Source organism: Schistocerca gregaria, chromosome 2 (assembly GCF_023897955.1).
Source record: "Schistocerca gregaria isolate iqSchGreg1 chromosome 2, iqSchGreg1.2, whole genome shotgun sequence".
Taxonomy (NCBI): Eukaryota; Metazoa; Arthropoda; class Insecta; order Orthoptera; family Acrididae; genus Schistocerca; species Schistocerca gregaria.
The window spans coordinates 338,307,356-338,324,643 of record NC_064921.1 but is presented as its reverse complement, the minus strand read 5'-3'; the positions used below and the strand labels follow the sequence as shown (position 1 = coordinate 338,324,643).

Here is a 17,288-nt window from a genome sequence, read left to right as displayed (position 1 = left end):
GTGTCAGAAAGTATTTATATGGAGTGAAGCCATGTATGGAAGTGAAACATGTAGGATAAACAGTCTAGACAAGAAGAGAATAGAAGCTTTTGAAATGTGGTGCTACAGAAGAATGCTGAAGATTAGATGGGTAAATCACATATTTGAATATTTGTTGTTCACGAGAATATTGTGTTACACCATGGTAAAAAGGAAAAAATATTTATTGGCACGTGTCAAACTTTGACAGCGGCGAGATCTTGGCCTACGGAGATTATGGAACATCATTCCACAGTACTGATGCTCGCATTCGTCAACCCATCCCTGTCATGTTAATATGGAATGAATGCGTTCAGGAGGCCATACTCAGTGCCATTCAAGACCTCCAGTGTCCTGCACAACTAGCACCCAAGCAGACATACATATTGTTCATTCAGTCATGCAGAATGGTACAGTCACATTACTTACACTGAATCAGAAAATGGGCTTGTTTGCAGCAAAACAAGTATTCACATAAACAATGTGTTGACATCTAGAGCACCAGGCACTGTCAACATGGTGACTATTGTTGTTATCTCCCTTGGTGCTGCAGCAGAGAGAAGTGTTTCAACAGTGGTGCCCTTGATGACAACACAGGAGTGTTACCACGTCGTATTTTCAGAGGGTTCTTGGTTCTGAGTACAGAGTCACAATGGACACACCTGTGTGTGGAGGCTCTGAGAAGAATGTATACTGTCAGGTAACATTTGTCATCGTCCACCTGGTCCAGGACTTCACATGATGGTATGAAGTGCCACTGGTTACACTTGATCACTTGTGACTTAATCAGGACAGAAGACATTACATTTCTGTTGTGTAAGTCTCATGTCTATACCTGCCTTGTAGGTCTCTGTCACATTACCTTTCAGTGGGATACCCTGAGGCCACAAGTTGACCATACAGTCCTGAACTATCCTGAATACAGAGGGTGTTCGACTGTTGTCTTAGTCAGCATGTTCTCCAGATCTCGCCCACTGAAAACTTCTGATCAAGAGCTGCTGAGAGAGTGCAGTGACATCAGCCATTAGCCACTATGACCGATGAACTCTGGTCCTGAGCAGCATAGAATGATGTATCAGCATCTGTCTTCAAAGTTCAATTCGACTCGATGGCCAGACTGGCTAAAGCCACTGTTGCTGCTAACAGTGGCAACTACGTGTACTAAATTTTTCATTCTCCAAACCCGCAAATCTTCTAAAAATTTAATCCTGTACTCTTGCAACCTTACTGTATTCACAGAATAGATGAAATTTTGTCGTTTGCCGTCATTCCTGGTGTTGCAATTTCAGTGATCAGCATTGTATTGTACTGTGTAATATTAAACTGCTTTTGCATGTACTAGGCTGATGAAAAAGTCCTTAGCAATTTTTGTCTGCATTAAAAATTTTTACTTGACACAAACAGCAGGCAGAGTTAAATCAGTAATATGTCCTTCACTCTTTTGCAAATGGTTTTGCAGTGGTAACACCGAAGTTAAGCACTGTTGGGCTTGGCTAGCAGCCAGAAGGGTGACCATAAAGGTCCGTTAAGCACTGTTGGTAAGTGGAGTGCACTCAGTCCTTGGCGTCAATTGAGGAGCTGCCCGATTGAGAGGTAGAGGCTCCAGTCATGAAAAATGACAGTAGCTACAAGAGCGGTGTGCTAACCAGATGCCCCTCCATATCAGCATACAATGACATGGTGATTGGTTGGCACAGATGTTCCTTCCAAGGTCTGTTCGGACAGAGTTTAGTTTGAGTTCTTCAGTGTTAGCTAGTGTACTGGTTAATTTCTCAGCTCCATGTGCAGTGATTTGGAGTTGAAGTTATCAAGTTTGAAAGGCCTTTTCATTACTGGATGAAAAGTTTGAGAAAGACTAAACGAAGAGATCAATCAAAGTTAGCAAGATCAAAAGAACCTCAATCCAAATCAAGTTCTTCAAAATCTGATTTCATCAATGATAGCAAAGATCCAATGTGCATGATTGTTATGTAGCAGTAGTTACCACAGCCTTTTGCCATTTTCTTTATTCGTGGCTACAAGATAGGCAATTCAGTTTCCATTCACTATATGCTCTCAGCACAAAAGAGTACCTACAGAGAGGTCAGTAATCTACTCTCTCTCTCTCTCTCTCTCTCTCTCTCTCTCTCTCTCTCTCCCCTGTGTGTGTGTGTGTGTCATCAGATGCTACCATCAAAGTGTGTTTGTAGGGTAGTTTTGTTGCGGCCCAGTCATTTTAAGTTGATGTAGAAACATAACAAATCATTGTATGGTGTATAAGCAGAGGTGCATCAATCATAACCCACTGACTTTAGTAGGATTCACTCAAAACATTTTCTAACACCTTACAAAACCTATGGACTTGGGTATCAACATTTGATGTTCAGGCATTAAAAAAAAGTTACTGCAGTACGCTACAAATGTGAATATGTTCAGTTTGACTGAATCAAGTGTCTTGTATGATATGATTTTTTATCAGTACCAAGATTTAGGTCATGATTTATTTACATCATATATGGTATGACAAAAATAGAATGTAAAGCTCCATTCATCATAGGACAGAGTACTGGAACACTACTGTTACAGACTTTCCATAACTGCATACTTGTTACCACTGCTTCACTTACACACTTATCTACAAACAAAATATCAATATTCTATTCCATAACTGCATATTTGTTACCACTGGTTCAATTGCACACTTACTACAAACAACATAACAATATTCTGTTCTGTGCAATATTTCAATATTTTTGAAAAGAAACCTTCCTTCATCTGTCACCTGTTCCCAGAATACTGAATCTGTTGTTCAAATCACTGAAAGCACTTTCGCCAATTTGGCTTCCTGAAGAACCACCATTGTCATCATCAGTAACATCTACTTCTTTCATGTGTGCTCCTTTTTTCTTTTTCTTATGTCTGCGACGTTTCAGAGATGGAAGTAATGGTAGCATTTCGAATACTGCCTCAATCACACTTTTGTACAAAACCAGTACAGACTCAGCTTTTTGCAAAAGGTGACATACATATCCCATTACATCTGACCGTTTTTGAAAATTCATGTACATATTGTACACCAGAGTCCCTGAATAAAATTTTGCAGGTAGTATCTGTGGATATGGGAAACTGAGTAAAGCATTTAAATGTCTCAAATGCATAAGACAGCTTTGGAATTGAGCAAAGGCGTGAACAGTTGTAACCGAATAAAGGCGAGCATTTGACTTCATGTGCTCATTAATTTGGTGGAAAGGCAAAATAATATTAGCTAATAATATACTGTCTTCTTTCCTGATGACATGCAGCACTTTATTTGGTTCGCTGAGAGCATCTGAAGATTGAAGAAATTCCCCAAATAAAAAATCATCGCTTTCTGAAGAACTTTTTTCAACTTCACTCGATTTCACTTTTTTGAGCACACCTGACAAAGATTTTTTCGATTTATAGTACCCTGGTACCTTGCTAACTATATTTAAAACAACTGCACTGAAAATGAGTGCATGTATATGACAAGAGTTAAGCACAGGTTGTGTAGTATGGCTGAACCAATACTTCAACGCAATTGCAAACAATCTCCATTCTGGACACAATTTCTGTATTATATTTTCAGTTTTGTCTTTAATGCCCATTGTATCTAACAATATATATTGCCTCTCAGTCAAAGGAAGTTGTGGAAGATTAAGCAAGGAAGGAAATTCTTTTACTCTTGATGTTTTGCACAAAGAACTTAAACAATACTTCTGTAACTGTCCACGAGGGCTTCTAGAATAGTAGCTCAAAGTGCTTGGTCTTCCAGACATCAGAAGGCCAAATATTATTTGAATAATAGGTATGCTAATGTCCTGTGAAAAAACAAGAGAGTAGTCTTCAACCTGAGGTGACATAAAATATAACTTTTGAGTCAACATATCGTGAAAGCTAGTTGGCATATTTCCTTTTCTGAAGCTGGTTTTAAACCACTCGGGGAGAGAGAGAACAATATTTTCTTCAGCAGTTTTCACACATCCAGATTTCTCATCTGTCTCTGATTTACTGTCGCCCTCTGACTCTGAGTTAGTACATTTTCCTTCATCACTGTTACTGCTGGGTTCTTCACAATCAGAGTCACTGTAAGTGTTTTCACTTCCACTGTCACTGCAAATATTGTCAATTGTAATGCAACCCATTTCTTCACCAGGGGTATAGTCACTATGAAGTGAGTGAGTTTCTTGAAACTGTTCTTCTTGAACAACCCTCTTCTCTACAAATACTAAGGCAGGCTGCAACGGCAATCCAAGAGCTGAATGTATTTCTGTTGGATGATATCCTGAAGCTATCTTCATTATTTGTCTTTCAACAGTCTCCCGAGATGGCTTCTGCAGGTGCCCAAGAACCTAGAAATGAATATGAATAATACAAAGTTATATGTGAAAACTGATAGTCCAGTATTTTAATCTTCACAGTAAAGCTAATAATGTCCTGAAAAATTACAATGCATCTGAACCTGGCTCTTTTTATTTAGAGTTTACTATTGCAGCCACAAGCCAAGTTTTGTAATTCCGTCACACTCACAAGCACACAAAAGTAAATTTGCATACTGCAAACATTTATGTCACAAAGCAAACACATTCCAATTACTTGTGCTACCATCTATCAAAGAGGTGATGAAGTTCCATAATATGATATAAGCACATAAAAAAAAAAAGCATGCATATGCATACTTATTAAAGTTCGTTGTGATTTCCTCAGTTGTCTGACAACAGAAAATATCAATTTTTCCATTGAAATGTATGGATTTGGAATGGTATTGGACTTGTTGATGTTGCACCATTTACAAATTAAAATAAATTTCACAAATTATTAGTGTTATTATCTGCCTTGCAGGTTGAACACTGAATATGTAGCTGGTAATACTGAAGTATTGTGCAACACTTCCCCGATCAGTTTAGTTATGTATTTACTATAAGAAACCTTTTATTGGATTAATAACCATATCTAATATCTGTCGAGCCTCAATTGCATCTTGTTCCAAAATGTACTTAATCAATACAAAGGTTTCAACAGCAGCAGGAGGAGCAGGAGAAGAAGAAGAAGGAGAAACAATTCTTCTACCTCATCAAAACGTGATCATGTTGATACCTGAATGTTTTCCATGGAGGGAAACATTCCACGTGGGAAAAATATATCTAAAAACAAAGATGGTGTAACTTACCAAACGAAAGCATTGGTATGTTGATAAAGACACTAACAAACACAAACACACACACACAAAATTCAAACTTTCGCAACCCACAGTTGCTTCATCAGGAAACAGGGAAGGAGAGGGAAAGACGAAAAGATGTGAGTTTTCAGGGAGAGGGTAAGGAGTCATTCCAATCCTGGGAGCGGAAAGACTTACCTTAGTGGGAAAAAAGGACAGGTACACACTCACGCATGTGCGCGTGGTAGAGTTTTGCCAGGACTGGCTCTCCCAAGGCCATCAGTAGTTCTAATGGAATGTCGTCTACGCCTGGGGCCTTATTCTGACTCGGGTCTTTCAGTGCTCTGTCGAACTCTTCACGCAGTATCATATCTCCCATTTCCATCTTCATCTACATCCTCTTCCATTTCCATAATGTTGTCCTCAAGTACATTGCCCTTGTATAAACCCTCTGTATACTGCTTCCAACTTTCTGCTTTCCCTTTCTTTGCTTGGAACTGGGTTTCCATCTGAGCTCTTGATATTCATACTGGCGGTTCTCTTTTCTCCAAAGGTCTCTCTAATTTTCCTGTAGGCAGTATCTATCTTACCCCTAGTGAGATAAGCCTCTACATCATTACATTTGTCCTCTAGCCATCCCTGCTTAGCCATTTTGCACTTCCTGTTGATCTCATTTTTGAGACGTTTGTATTCCTTTTTGCCTGCTTCATTTACTGCATTCTTATATTTTCTCCTTTCATCAATTAAATTCAATATTTCTTCTGTTATCCAAGGATTTCTACTAGCCCTCGTCTTTTTACCTACTAGATCCTCTGCTGCCTTCACTACTTCATCTCTCAAAGCTACCCATTCTTCTTCTACTGTATTTCTTTCCCCCATTCCTGTCAATTGTTCCCTTATACTCTTCCTGAAACTCTGTACAACCTCTGGTTTAGTTAGTTTATCCAGGTCCCATCTCCTTAAATTCCCACCTTTTTGCAGTTTCTTCAGTTTTAATCTACAATTCATAATCAATAGATTGTGGTCAGAGTCCACATCTGCCCATGGAAATGTCTTACAATTTAATATATTAAAAACAAAGATTCCAAGACTTACCAAGCAGGAAAGCGCCGGCAGACAGGCACAATGAACAAAACACACAAACACACACACAGAATTACTAGCTTTCGCAACCGATGGTTGCTTCTTCAGGAAGGAGAGGGAAAGACGAAAGGATGTGGGTTTTAAGGGAGAGGGTAAGGAGTCATTCCAATCCCGGGAGCAGAAAGACTTCCCTTAGGGGGAAAAAAAGGACAGGAGTACACACACACACACACACACACACACACACACACACACACACATCCATCCATACATACACAGACACAAGCAGACATCAATAATATATGCAATATGGAAAAAGGGTAAATATGATGTCTGCTTGTGTCTGTATATGTATGTATGTATGGATATGTGTGTGTGTGTGTGTGTGTGTGTGTGTGTGTGTGTGTGTGTGTGTGTGTGTGTGTGTGCGAGTATATACCTATCCTTTTTTCCCCCTAAGGTAAGTCTTTCCGCTCCCGCGATTGGAATGACTCCTTACCCTCTCCCTTAAAACCCACATCCTTTTGTCTTTCCCTCTCCTCCCCTCTTTCCTGAAGAAGCAACCGTTGGTTGCGAAATCTATATATATATGGCTTTTTGGAATTAATTTTTCTATTTTTTTCCTTCATTTTCTGATCTGTAATAAAGAGATGGATACACTAAGCAGATTCAGAAGGATGTAGGTTGCAGTAGGTACTGGGAGATGATGAAGCTTGCACAGGATAGAGTAGCATGGAGAGCTGCATCAAACCAGTCTCTGGACTGAAGACCACCACCACAACAACAACAACAATAAAACCTGCCCCAATGTTTATTATACATAGTCCAGTCACATTAATGTGACCATCACCATTGTGTACAACAACCACTCACAGGCAGCAGGTGGCAGGTGGCAGCAGTAGCAGAGGAGAGTATAATGTATGCCAGGAGAACACAGAAAACAATGCAGTTGTGGTTGTAATGCAAAAACAGAGCCATTTATCTAATATCTAAAGAGCATGATCGTTGGCTATCAGCCTGAGGGTGGAAGCATTTTCTGAAACAGCTAAGTTTGTAGACTGTTTGTGTGCTGCCATAATTAAAGTATACCGTGCATGGCAAAATGGTGCTATCCAAAACCGCTGCTGAGACAACTGTGGTGCAGCATGGGCCATAGATGACGGTAACGGCAGCCAATTGTACATGCAAACAGATTTGCAACTGTTGAGCAACTGACTGCCCAGATGAACCAAGGAGCTACCAACAGTGTCTCCTCAATGACTGTTCAGTTAACACTGCTACGTGCAGATCTCCGCAGCAGGTGCCTGGTTCAAGTCTCCTTCCTGACTGCTGCTGATCATTGGTTACAAAAGCTGGAATTTGCACACCAATAACATGGCTGCAGGTCCACTGAATGGTGACAGGTAGCCTTTCCAGATGAATCATGATTTATGCTCAATCGAAATGAAACATCTGAAAGCTGAAACCCTGCAACAATTGCTGGAAGGCTCCAGGCTCGAGGAGGGAGTATTGTCACGTGGGGTGGGAGGTGTGGGGGTTTGTGGCATTTCCTGGATATCTCACACTCTGGAAGCCACAATGGCTCAACACATGTAGGCACCTACCTTTGAAAACCATCATGCAGTTTCTTTTCCCTCAGCATGGTGGCAACTACCAATAAGACAATGCAATGCGTCAGTCAATTCACAGTATACATGCGTGGTTCGAATAGTCTCAGGGTGAGTTTATTGTACTCCCCTGTCCATCAAACTCTGGATTTAAAACCAATCAAGAATCTGAGATCCTCAGCCAAGAAACCTAGCACAACTGGCCACAGCACTTGAGTCACATGGCTTCTGGAACCTCATTGCCCCTCTTCCTGCATGTCCGTGCTGCAACAAGTGGTTATCCAGGCCTTTAACAGGTAGTAATGTGACTAGAGTGTATTTAGTTTTTCTGTGCTCTTCTGAAATCCATATAATGCCTCATTTGGTACTATTTTAATTCTTCATCCAGTTCCACTAACCTATTTTCAATCCTAATGTTCTGCAACTAATTATTTCAAAATAAAAAGCTGTGGAAACAAGTGGGCTTCTAATGTCTGTTTTATTTTGCTTACACCCACATTGTGTGCATCAAGATGCAAGTGCAAAAATATCTAGGCGTACCTATTCAATCCTCTACTCCCACTGCAGTTTTATCTGTACTGATGTGCAGAAATCTGAGGAACTAGCATGAGCCAGAACGGCCTCAATTAACCATACCAATGTTACAGCTGGAATGAGATTTTCACTCTGCAGTGGAGTGTGCGCTGATATGAAACTTCCTGGCAGATTAAAACTGTGTGCCCGACCGAGACTCGAACTCGGGACCTTTGCCTTTTGCGGGCAAGTGCTCTACCATCTGAGTTACCAAATCACGAATCACGCCCGGTACTCACAGCTTTCTTTCGGGAGTGCTAGTTCTGCAAGGTTCGCAGAAGAGCTTCTGTAAAGTTTGGAAGGTAGGAGACGAGGTACTGACAGAAGTAAAGCTGTGAGTACCGGGCGTGAGTCGTGCTTCGGTAGCTCAGATGGTAGAGCACTTGCCTGCGAAAGGCAAAGGTCCTGAGTTCGAGTCTCGGTCGGGCACACAGTTTTAATCTGCCAGGAAGTTTCAACGTTACAGCTGCTTGCCATGACCCAAAAAGTGTGTAGACATGCACAATGATAAGCTCTGGTAGAGCTATGTTCACAGGAGTCTCATTCCAGATATGAGGGCTTGTACATCTCAAAGCATGTGACTAGTTCACATGTTGATTGTGTGTCAGCAATGACTTTGTGTCAATATTTTCATGTAGCAGGTATTGTCATCCTTAATATATTTAGTTCAGAGGGAAGCACATTTTGATTCACCATGCTGTCTACAATGTGGGTCGACCATCGGTATATGCTGGTTGACATGAACATTTGGAAAGACACACCCAACTTCATTTTGTTTACAATAACTTTGTGACTGAGATGTTTATGGTATGTAATGGAGCTGAGCTGCTGGTTGGTACACACCACACCACATGATCCTGAGATAAGAAATAAGAAACTCATGTGGGAAAAAAGTACCTCATTTGGCCTACCACACCTTTAACCCTCTCCCCCCCCCCCCCCCCCTGATTTCCCTCCTTGGAGACTGTTTCTCCCAGAAAAGGCATTGCACTGCTTGTGCTTGCAGAACAGACAACATCAAGCACGTGGAAACCACCATAACTGGATGGTATCCAACACCTCAACTCGGAGAAATATCAAATACGAAGTTATTGTAATTAAAGTTTATATTGTCTGAGCAATTTGACTTACTAGAATCTGTGGAATACAATTACAATATGTAGCAACAAATGGCTCATGAGCATCATAGAATATAATTTATGACTGAATTCACCTTCAAATAAATGGAAATAATTAAGAAGGCCAGGGTGACGTTGTGTGTAAGAAACTACATACTCACGTAGCAAACGCTCACTCTTGTTCATTTCCAAACAGAATAGACAGCAATATACTAGAACTGCATCAATTCTTGGGGACTAAAACACAGGGCACAAAGTATCAACTTAAAACCTACAGCAGCCATCTCTGTGACATTAAGCTCTATATAGACATACGTGAATCTAAGTTGGGTGTTTCAGTAACAAGCAAATGGAAACATTGAACAGAGGAATGTTGTGATCAAGAAAACAATGAAAGGTACTACATTTTTATTTCTTTTTTAATTTATTTTTACAACTGGAGAGAGCATAGAAGTTAAAATTTAAAAAAAAAGTCTCAATTTATGACAGCTCAAAATTGCTCTAATAAACTGATAGTACCAGCATTGCCATATACAGCATAAATAAGAAAAAAAGTTTCTCAGCTACAGAATGTATTCTTTTACATACCACATATGAACTGATTCTAATCTCCTGATAAGTAGGTCTTATTACCAAATATCTGTCATTGATTTCAGAATCTACCCTTGTGTCTCCACTTTGATCTGTGTTAATGTATTTCTTTGTGTTCTAAGGAGTGTCATAAAAATTTGTTTCGGCTTGAACATTTGTTATTACAGTCTACTCCATTATAACAGACATGTTATAGTTAGTGAATTACTTTTGTGAAAATAAATGTACTCAGCAAGATTTTAAAAAAATACTTAAGTACCAACAGTCTGTTCCCTGTGGTTAGATGTAAAAACAACAGCAAAAGGAGCAAAACCAAATAAATTAAACTTGAAAACGTACCAAATTTGTGTCGTAGTTATAGATTTTCAGCTGGTCCTACTATATGTTTTATATTAATGTTGTTACAAATGAATAAGGAATGTGTATACCTTGTTGCGAGCTGTCTCTGGAGTTTCCTTACGTAGCCACTGAAGCAGTCCACAAATTCTTTTCTGGGTCTCACTCATAGTTTTGTTTTTTGGTAATTTCAGTTGGCTGAAGAAGTTGCTGAAAGTACTTCTTTTAATATAATCATTACCAAGCAGTGTAGCTAACAGTGGTAACATTTCTTTTTCTAGCCCCCCAAATGAATTTAGGAAATTCTCAATCCTGTACAATTTACAGTTAATAAAGTACTTGTTTTCATTCACTGAACATTTAATGGGTTCCATCTGCAATGTTGAGAATGGTATGTAAGGCACATCATAAACATAAAAGTCTGAATCATAACTCAGTACGGGGCATCCTAAATTTCTGGCCAATGCTGCTATTTCATCATCGGCTTCAAAATCACACTGAACAAATGGGATGTCTAAATGCAGTAATGCGTCTTTAAACACTTCTTTCATCATAAGAGGGAAGAATTTTATGCTCGACTGTGTTCGCGGTGTAACGTTCTTGGCTATATGGTAGCGGCTTCGTAACCTAGATTTCGCAGTATTTAGTTTCCGTGGCTCATATCCGCCGTCGAGAACAACTAATGGTGAAATATTGCATACCCGCAGAAGGTTAAAAAAATCATTCACAGACTTTTCATATACGTCATAATCCCCACCGAAGGCACTGTTGCATTTAGAAAACCAACTATACAGGTGAGACGCTATATTGTTCCCGTCGATAACTAAGTAGCTGTTGTGTAGTTTGTATGTTTCCAAGTACTTGTCGGCATTACTTTGTACGTAAGTAGTAAGCCCTCGGATCCCCATCGCTATTAACAACTAAATATTCTCCCAAAGAAATTGGTACATGTATTTAAAAACTCATAGTATCGATCAAACTATGAACAACATATATGTAAGAGTGCTGAAATCATCTATATATACAGGCTACATCATTTCACAGTGCCTAAAGAAAAATTAGGTTCACCGACGTCCCCATTTTCAGTCTTGGAATACATCAATACACTTATAAAACGTAACACCACAGGATTAAATGAATGTCTCCTCAACAAACTGCATAGCATACAACCATTACAATGAAAACACGCATGTTTTGTTATGCTAATGATACAACGTGACAAGTACTGCCGATAACCAATGATCATATATTACGAAGATGATATCCTCGTACTCAAGGCTCAGTTGTGGGTGAATTGTTTATTTTTACTTTATAGATAGTTTAGAGTCAAATTTTGCAGAAACCATGATTTTACATTTTCCGAGAAACTGGAGCAGATGGCGAATGAACAGAATGGGAAATAGAAGATAAAGATCTTGCTCTTTTATTATTTTAACTGGCCTTTATATGTTTACGAGTCTTAACCCTTGTTGCTGATTGGGCTTTACTGACTATTGGATACATTAGAATTTTTCAGGACTGTTAATGCAAAACATTAAACAAGCTATTTGGCCCACGTGCAATGAGTCTACTAAAACAAACAAGACACCTGATATAATTTGTCTGTGACCTAACTTGCAGGAAGAACTTTGAAAAATCATGTGAACTAAAATTAACTTTGATCCTTTAATTATTTGTTTTTGTTTTGATAACATTGGTTGACAAACGGTGATGTGTGGCGACTTGTTTATGGAAGGCAGTTTTTATTCGAACTGTTGTCATGTTTGTAAGTTGCATCAACCCGATGTTGATGTGAAGCGATGCAGCAAATGTCGAATGATTTCATATTGTTCTGTGAAACACCAAAAGGAACATTGGCCAAAGCATAAACATCTGTGCAAAAGTATTGTGAGAATATGCCACAATAGCGGGGTGTCGGCGTTATTTGAAACTCCCAATCCGCACATGACGGCGAGAGAATGGTGTACTCTTCGCACGAAATATATGGCTGCTGCTGAAGTCTTTGTAGCAAGAAAACTATATAAATACGAGCGTGAGATGTTTTTCTTCCCAAGAGTTTGTAGGGTCTGCAAAATGTTCAATAACGGCGATTTGATTGATTGTGGCGATTGTCTGTCAGCAAGTTACTGTTCAGTTGACCATCAGTTAAAAGATTCAACGAATCACTCGGGAGTGTGCAGTGATTTGAAACTTTGTTTGGAAATTGACACAAAAGTGAAAAATGATTTGGATTTTAGCACCCTAATGGTGACAAGTCAAGAAGAGTATACTCTTTTGCCCAAGAACACAATAGATTTTATACAGTCCCATATTACGTTTTATAAACAGGTTACACTGCCTCCACAGTTGGTATTTGCGTATGTGTCAGAGATTTTCTCGTGTCCTTTAACGCTGTTGTATGCCCTCGAGAGAGAGAGAATTATGAGAGCCTCCCTTATTGTACATGTTGTTGGCGCTAGTTATCTTGAGTGCTCCTTTTTCTTCTCTTGGGAAAGTGTGTTGCACTGGTTACCACATGTAAAATATTTATCTGTTGTGTTCATTGGACCAGATGTTATTGAGGGTAAAAGTTTCACATTGTGCTCGGGATGTGAAAAAAAGGGAAAGGGGATCAACATTAAACTTTACAGTGGCATGTATCATGACTTCGTTAAGTCAGTTACTTATGAGACTCCGTCTATAATCGTGGCATACAATAGTGGTATTAATGAACAGAGTTCTCACGACACATGGGGCCAGTCCATACCATTTTTTCTGAAATATGATACAGTACCGTTTGTTTTAACTTCATATACGTTATCGGAGGCAATATCAGATTTAAATAAAATATGCGAAATTGCAGGTTGTGAAATTACTATTTCTGTTTCTTGTGAAAGAAACCGATTTTCAAGCCAACGACCTTACCGAGATTGGGAGACAGACCCCTTATGCACATTTTTCTATAACAACTACTTGAGTATTGTAAAGCGTGGAAGTGAGAGTACAAAATAATGTAGAGGACAACAAAATAGTTGTCTGACTGAATGGCTTAAGGACAGTATTTGTGTTGTATGGGGTGTTATTACAGGTAACGTCTAAATAAGAACATAATTGATCATGAGTGTACATTGATTAAAATAACTATGTGCTTGACATTTCAGTAAGTCAGTTGGTTTGGTGCCAGTTACCAGACAATACTACTCTTTTCTTGAGTGTCGCATGCTCATTGTGTTTTCTGTTATGTAGGTACGTGCAGAGTCTTGTCGATTGCAGCTAGCTGCACACTTGCAAACTGCCCCTCTTACTCCTTGGTGCCTCAATTTGTCAATCACAAAGCTATTTTCTTAAAGTGATACATTGTGCTTAGGCTACTTCTAGAGACTGTAATTATTGTTAAGAACTTTGGTATATTTTGTATGACTTTAATAGTTTATATCATCATTGCAGTGTTTGTATCGTAATGCAGTGTACCTGAAATTTCTCTTTGGTAATAAACAGGTCTTATAAAAATATTGAAAATTATACACTGTTTGCACAATCTAGAGGTACTAGCCATAGAATTTTTTCAGTTGCGAGGGTACCTAGATAAAGAGGGTTGTGAAGACAAAATCAGTGGTTAAATTTATGTAGGTGATTCCTGGCAGCAAACCAAGAAAGGAAATGCCCATAATAACATGTAGATTGAAGTGCAATTATATATTAAATAGAGCATGTGTTTTAAAGATTGGATAGTCTGTAGTAAAGTAGCATCTGTGGCTCTAAGGGCAGACCCTTCAGTTGCCACATAATAATTTATTTTAGTGTTATCAGTTGTAACTACTTACTGTACAAATCAGGTATTGCATTGACACAATGTGTGGTCTACACACACCAAATTTACACTCTAGTTGCTGGCCGATGTGGACTTTAATTGTAAATGCCTTTATGGCCACTGCCATTAGCCATCGCGCCAAGTGTCAACTTGGATTGCACAGATAACATCCACATTTTGGAAATTATCTGTGCATACTTGCTTTTCAGAGACCACAAGAAGAAGTAAATTTATAAAGAACCATTCAGGTCATGCAACCTCTACTATGAATGCTTTCAAGGCAGATTTGCATGGAGCAGGAGGAGTGGCTTTACAGAAAAACACACACACACACACACACACACACACACACACAGAGGTTGCATGGGGAGAAGAGCTGTGTTATTGAAATTGATTAAAATAACTCCATCACCCAGATTCAAGATACAATTAAAATTAAAGAAATGGCTCAAAAACCTACCAGCCAATGTTGCACAAACTTAAACCAACAAAAAGATTATTATCGTGAAGAATGCCCAGAGGAGACTACCTCTCTGGAAAGTGCAGCTGCGCTCAGAAGGTTGAGTGGTGGTGGTAATGGGGCAGAGAGCCCAATGGAAAACACTGCTGACTGTGCACGGGACTCAACCTGTTGCTCTCTGGCTGGAGATGAATGGCGGCTGTCGATGTGGTGCTAAGTCCCAGGAAGGGAATTTTAAGAGCTTATAGCCGCAAGTGTGGACTATAGGTTCCCGCGAGGAACTTAGTGCTGGTGGCAGTTGCAGCATGGTCCGAAACCTGTGGCTGCTGCTGGCGATGTGCAGTCATCGTACTGTCCGGCATTGCCTTGGCATCGTGATGGTGCTGCTGAACTCTGGCGACAAGAATGCTTATGCCTAAAAATTAAGGCATATTTATATAGTCCTGAGGCACACATTTGTTGCACTAAAACCGCACACCTAGTCACATCGCTCAGAAGGAGAGATTCTCTGTGGTGTGATGACATCAACCTGTCCGTATGGTCATTGCAGCTGTGCAGTGCAGTTTTCCACTGAGCGCAGCTAGTCTCATCTCACAATCCTTTACTTGTATGTTATTCTGACTCTACTGCAGCTGTTGACCTGTGACTGCTAAGGCAGTACTTTATAAATTTGCTCAGTGTTCCCAGTATGCTCTCACAAAACAGCTTCTAAACTGCATCATAGATATGGAAATTTTATAGGAAAATAAAGAGGCAAACTGGTTTTCATACCATAAATTCAACTCATTCAGCTAACTTACCCTTCAGATTTAAAAGGCATAAGATGAGGGCAGTTGGAATTTTGACAAATTGTTTTTTCCGCACAGACAACTTGGTGTACCATGTTTGCAGGTTCGACAATCACCAGTGTCTTTCCACCCAAAAACATAACAGTTAGATGCTAAACAAGTGAGATACAAATGAGGGCAGTTGGAATTTAGACAAATTGTGTTTTCCGCACAGAACCACTGTGTGTACCATGTTTGCAGGTTCGACAATCCCAAGTGTCTTTGCACCCAAAAGTAAAACAGTTAGATGCTGTACAAGTGAGATTATTGCACAATGTTTCCAATTTAGAAAACAAAAGGAAAAGAAGCCAAACAAAGCAAAGACTTTCATATCCTCCTGAGACCTGATGTCCATTATAATGGACATCGAGTTTCCTGTCATGCTGTCAAAGATTCTGCATTTTCCGTTGTAATGCCTGTGGCACATTTGAATAGACTGTATGCTGCAGCCATCTGGTGGGAGAAACAGTCACTACGATCACTTCGCACCAAGTAGCAGCTTTGTTTACAGTGTGTTACAATGGCAGGTGAGTTCTCCATCATTATTGTTTATTTTTCGAAACTTATTTTATGAAAAAAAGGACCTATTGTAGACAGTATCTATAAGTGGTGCTTATACAACCTTTCTGTGCAATAAGGTTTGGTAGTACTGTGTATTTCCATAAATTATCATTGCAAAACAGTAATGTCCACTGTAGTGGACGCTGGGACTTGAAGTCACATTTCTAAGCACTATTTCGTAGGCATTAGTGGTGATTACCTTTGCTAATTTCCAATACATTTCGTGTTGTGACTGTTGCTCAGTGACATTATCTGATACACCACTATCATTATTTTCTGTAAGGAAAGTAGGCACTATATTAAAACAATCATTTTCTTAAAGGATACAGATCAAAGCTCAGTTCAGAAGAAATTTTAGAACTTCTTTTGAATGGAGACATGTCAGATCTTGAGATTAGTGAGGAGGAGGATGGTGATTTTGATCTGGCAGATGATGATGTGCAGCAACCCAATGTTCCTTCCCCATGTGAACATAGTAGAAGCAGTACTGATAATTCTGATGATGACGAGAGTTCTTCACATAATTGCAGGATGTTTTGGGAGAAATGCGAAAGGTAAGTGTGATACCTTCTTGTAAATAATTTTCTATTATTCCTGATATTTTCGATCTTTCCTTCATGCTTTTTTTCCAAATTTCAGGTTTGAGGGACTCCAGGCAACCTTCTCACCCACGGAAGTTGCAGAACATAAAGAGAAGCAGATCATGGACTAATTTCAGCAATACTTTGACTTGGCCTTTTTTTAGGATACGTCTGAACTTAACAATATGAGATATTTACAGCAGACTGGAAGGTCTTTAAAGCTGTCTGCCAAGGAATTGCAGGTATTTATTGGAGCAACAATACTAATGCCTTGTTTGAGGTACCCTAGAGTTAGGATGTACTGGGCAAAACAACAAGAGTTATTAGCATTACTGAAATCATGACAAGATCGATACTTCACCATTAGAAGTAATTTGAGGATGACAGATGATAATGCCGTAACAGAGGAAACTAGAAGGAAAGATAAGTTGTGGAAAATAACACCACTTTTAGAATGTGTAAAGAGAGCATGCCTCAGTTTACCTCGAACTCCTGAAGTGGCAGTGGATGAACAAATGATCCCGTTTACTGAAGCATGTGCAATAAAAAAATTTGTCAGGAGAAAGCCAAATCCTTACGGGCTTAAAA

At 39.4% G+C, this 17,288-nt stretch overlaps 3 protein-coding genes across 3 annotated transcripts; 2 read left to right on the top strand and 1 right to left on the bottom strand.

Annotated features, from left to right (window-relative positions):
* Positions 1–2,460: 2,460 nt before the first annotated feature.
* Positions 2,461–11,703, bottom strand: LOC126336994 (protein asteroid). Its single transcript, XM_050001236.1, has 2 exons — positions 10,574–11,703; positions 2,461–4,367 (listed from the first exon to the last, which is right to left on the bottom strand). Exons 1-2 carry the CDS (start codon positions 11,387–11,389, stop codon positions 2,769–2,771), a joined length of 2,415 nt encoding a protein of 804 aa, XP_049857193.1. The 5' UTR covers positions 11,390–11,703; the 3' UTR covers positions 2,461–2,768.
* Positions 11,704–12,191: 488 nt separating this feature from the next.
* LOC126336995 (uncharacterized) lies at positions 12,192–13,472 on the top strand. Its single transcript, XM_050001237.1, has one exon. It carries the CDS (start codon positions 12,192–12,194, stop codon positions 13,470–13,472), a length of 1,281 nt encoding a protein of 426 aa, XP_049857194.1.
* Positions 13,473–15,998: 2,526 nt separating this feature from the next.
* Positions 15,999–16,994, top strand: LOC126336996 (uncharacterized). Its single transcript, XM_050001238.1, has 3 exons — positions 15,999–16,085; positions 16,442–16,673; positions 16,759–16,994. The coding sequence occupies exons 1-3, from the start codon at positions 16,079–16,081 to the stop codon at positions 16,829–16,831; spliced, it is 312 nt and encodes a 103-aa protein (XP_049857195.1). The 5' UTR covers positions 15,999–16,078; the 3' UTR covers positions 16,832–16,994.
* Positions 16,995–17,288: the final 294 nt, after the last annotated feature.

What these genes read in the sequence shown, in the direction of transcription:
- LOC126336994 (XM_050001236.1), bottom strand. Translation starts at nt 11,389, where the DNA reads ATGGGGATCCGAGGGCTTACTACTTACGTACAAAGTAATGCCGACAAG. An exon ending in CAGAGACAGCTCGCAACAAG is followed by an intron (nt 4,368 to 10,573) that starts GTATACACATTC and finishes ATTCATTTCTAG; the next exon opens with GTTCTTGGGCACCTGCAGAA.
- LOC126336995 (XM_050001237.1), top strand. Translation starts at nt 12,192, where the DNA reads ATGTGTGGCGACTTGTTTATGGAAGGCAGTTTTTATTCGAACTGTTGT.
- LOC126336996 (XM_050001238.1), top strand. An exon ending in TTTTGGGAGAAATGCGAAAG is followed by an intron (nt 16,674 to 16,758) that starts GTAAGTGTGATA and finishes TCCAAATTTCAG; the next exon opens with GTTTGAGGGACTCCAGGCAA.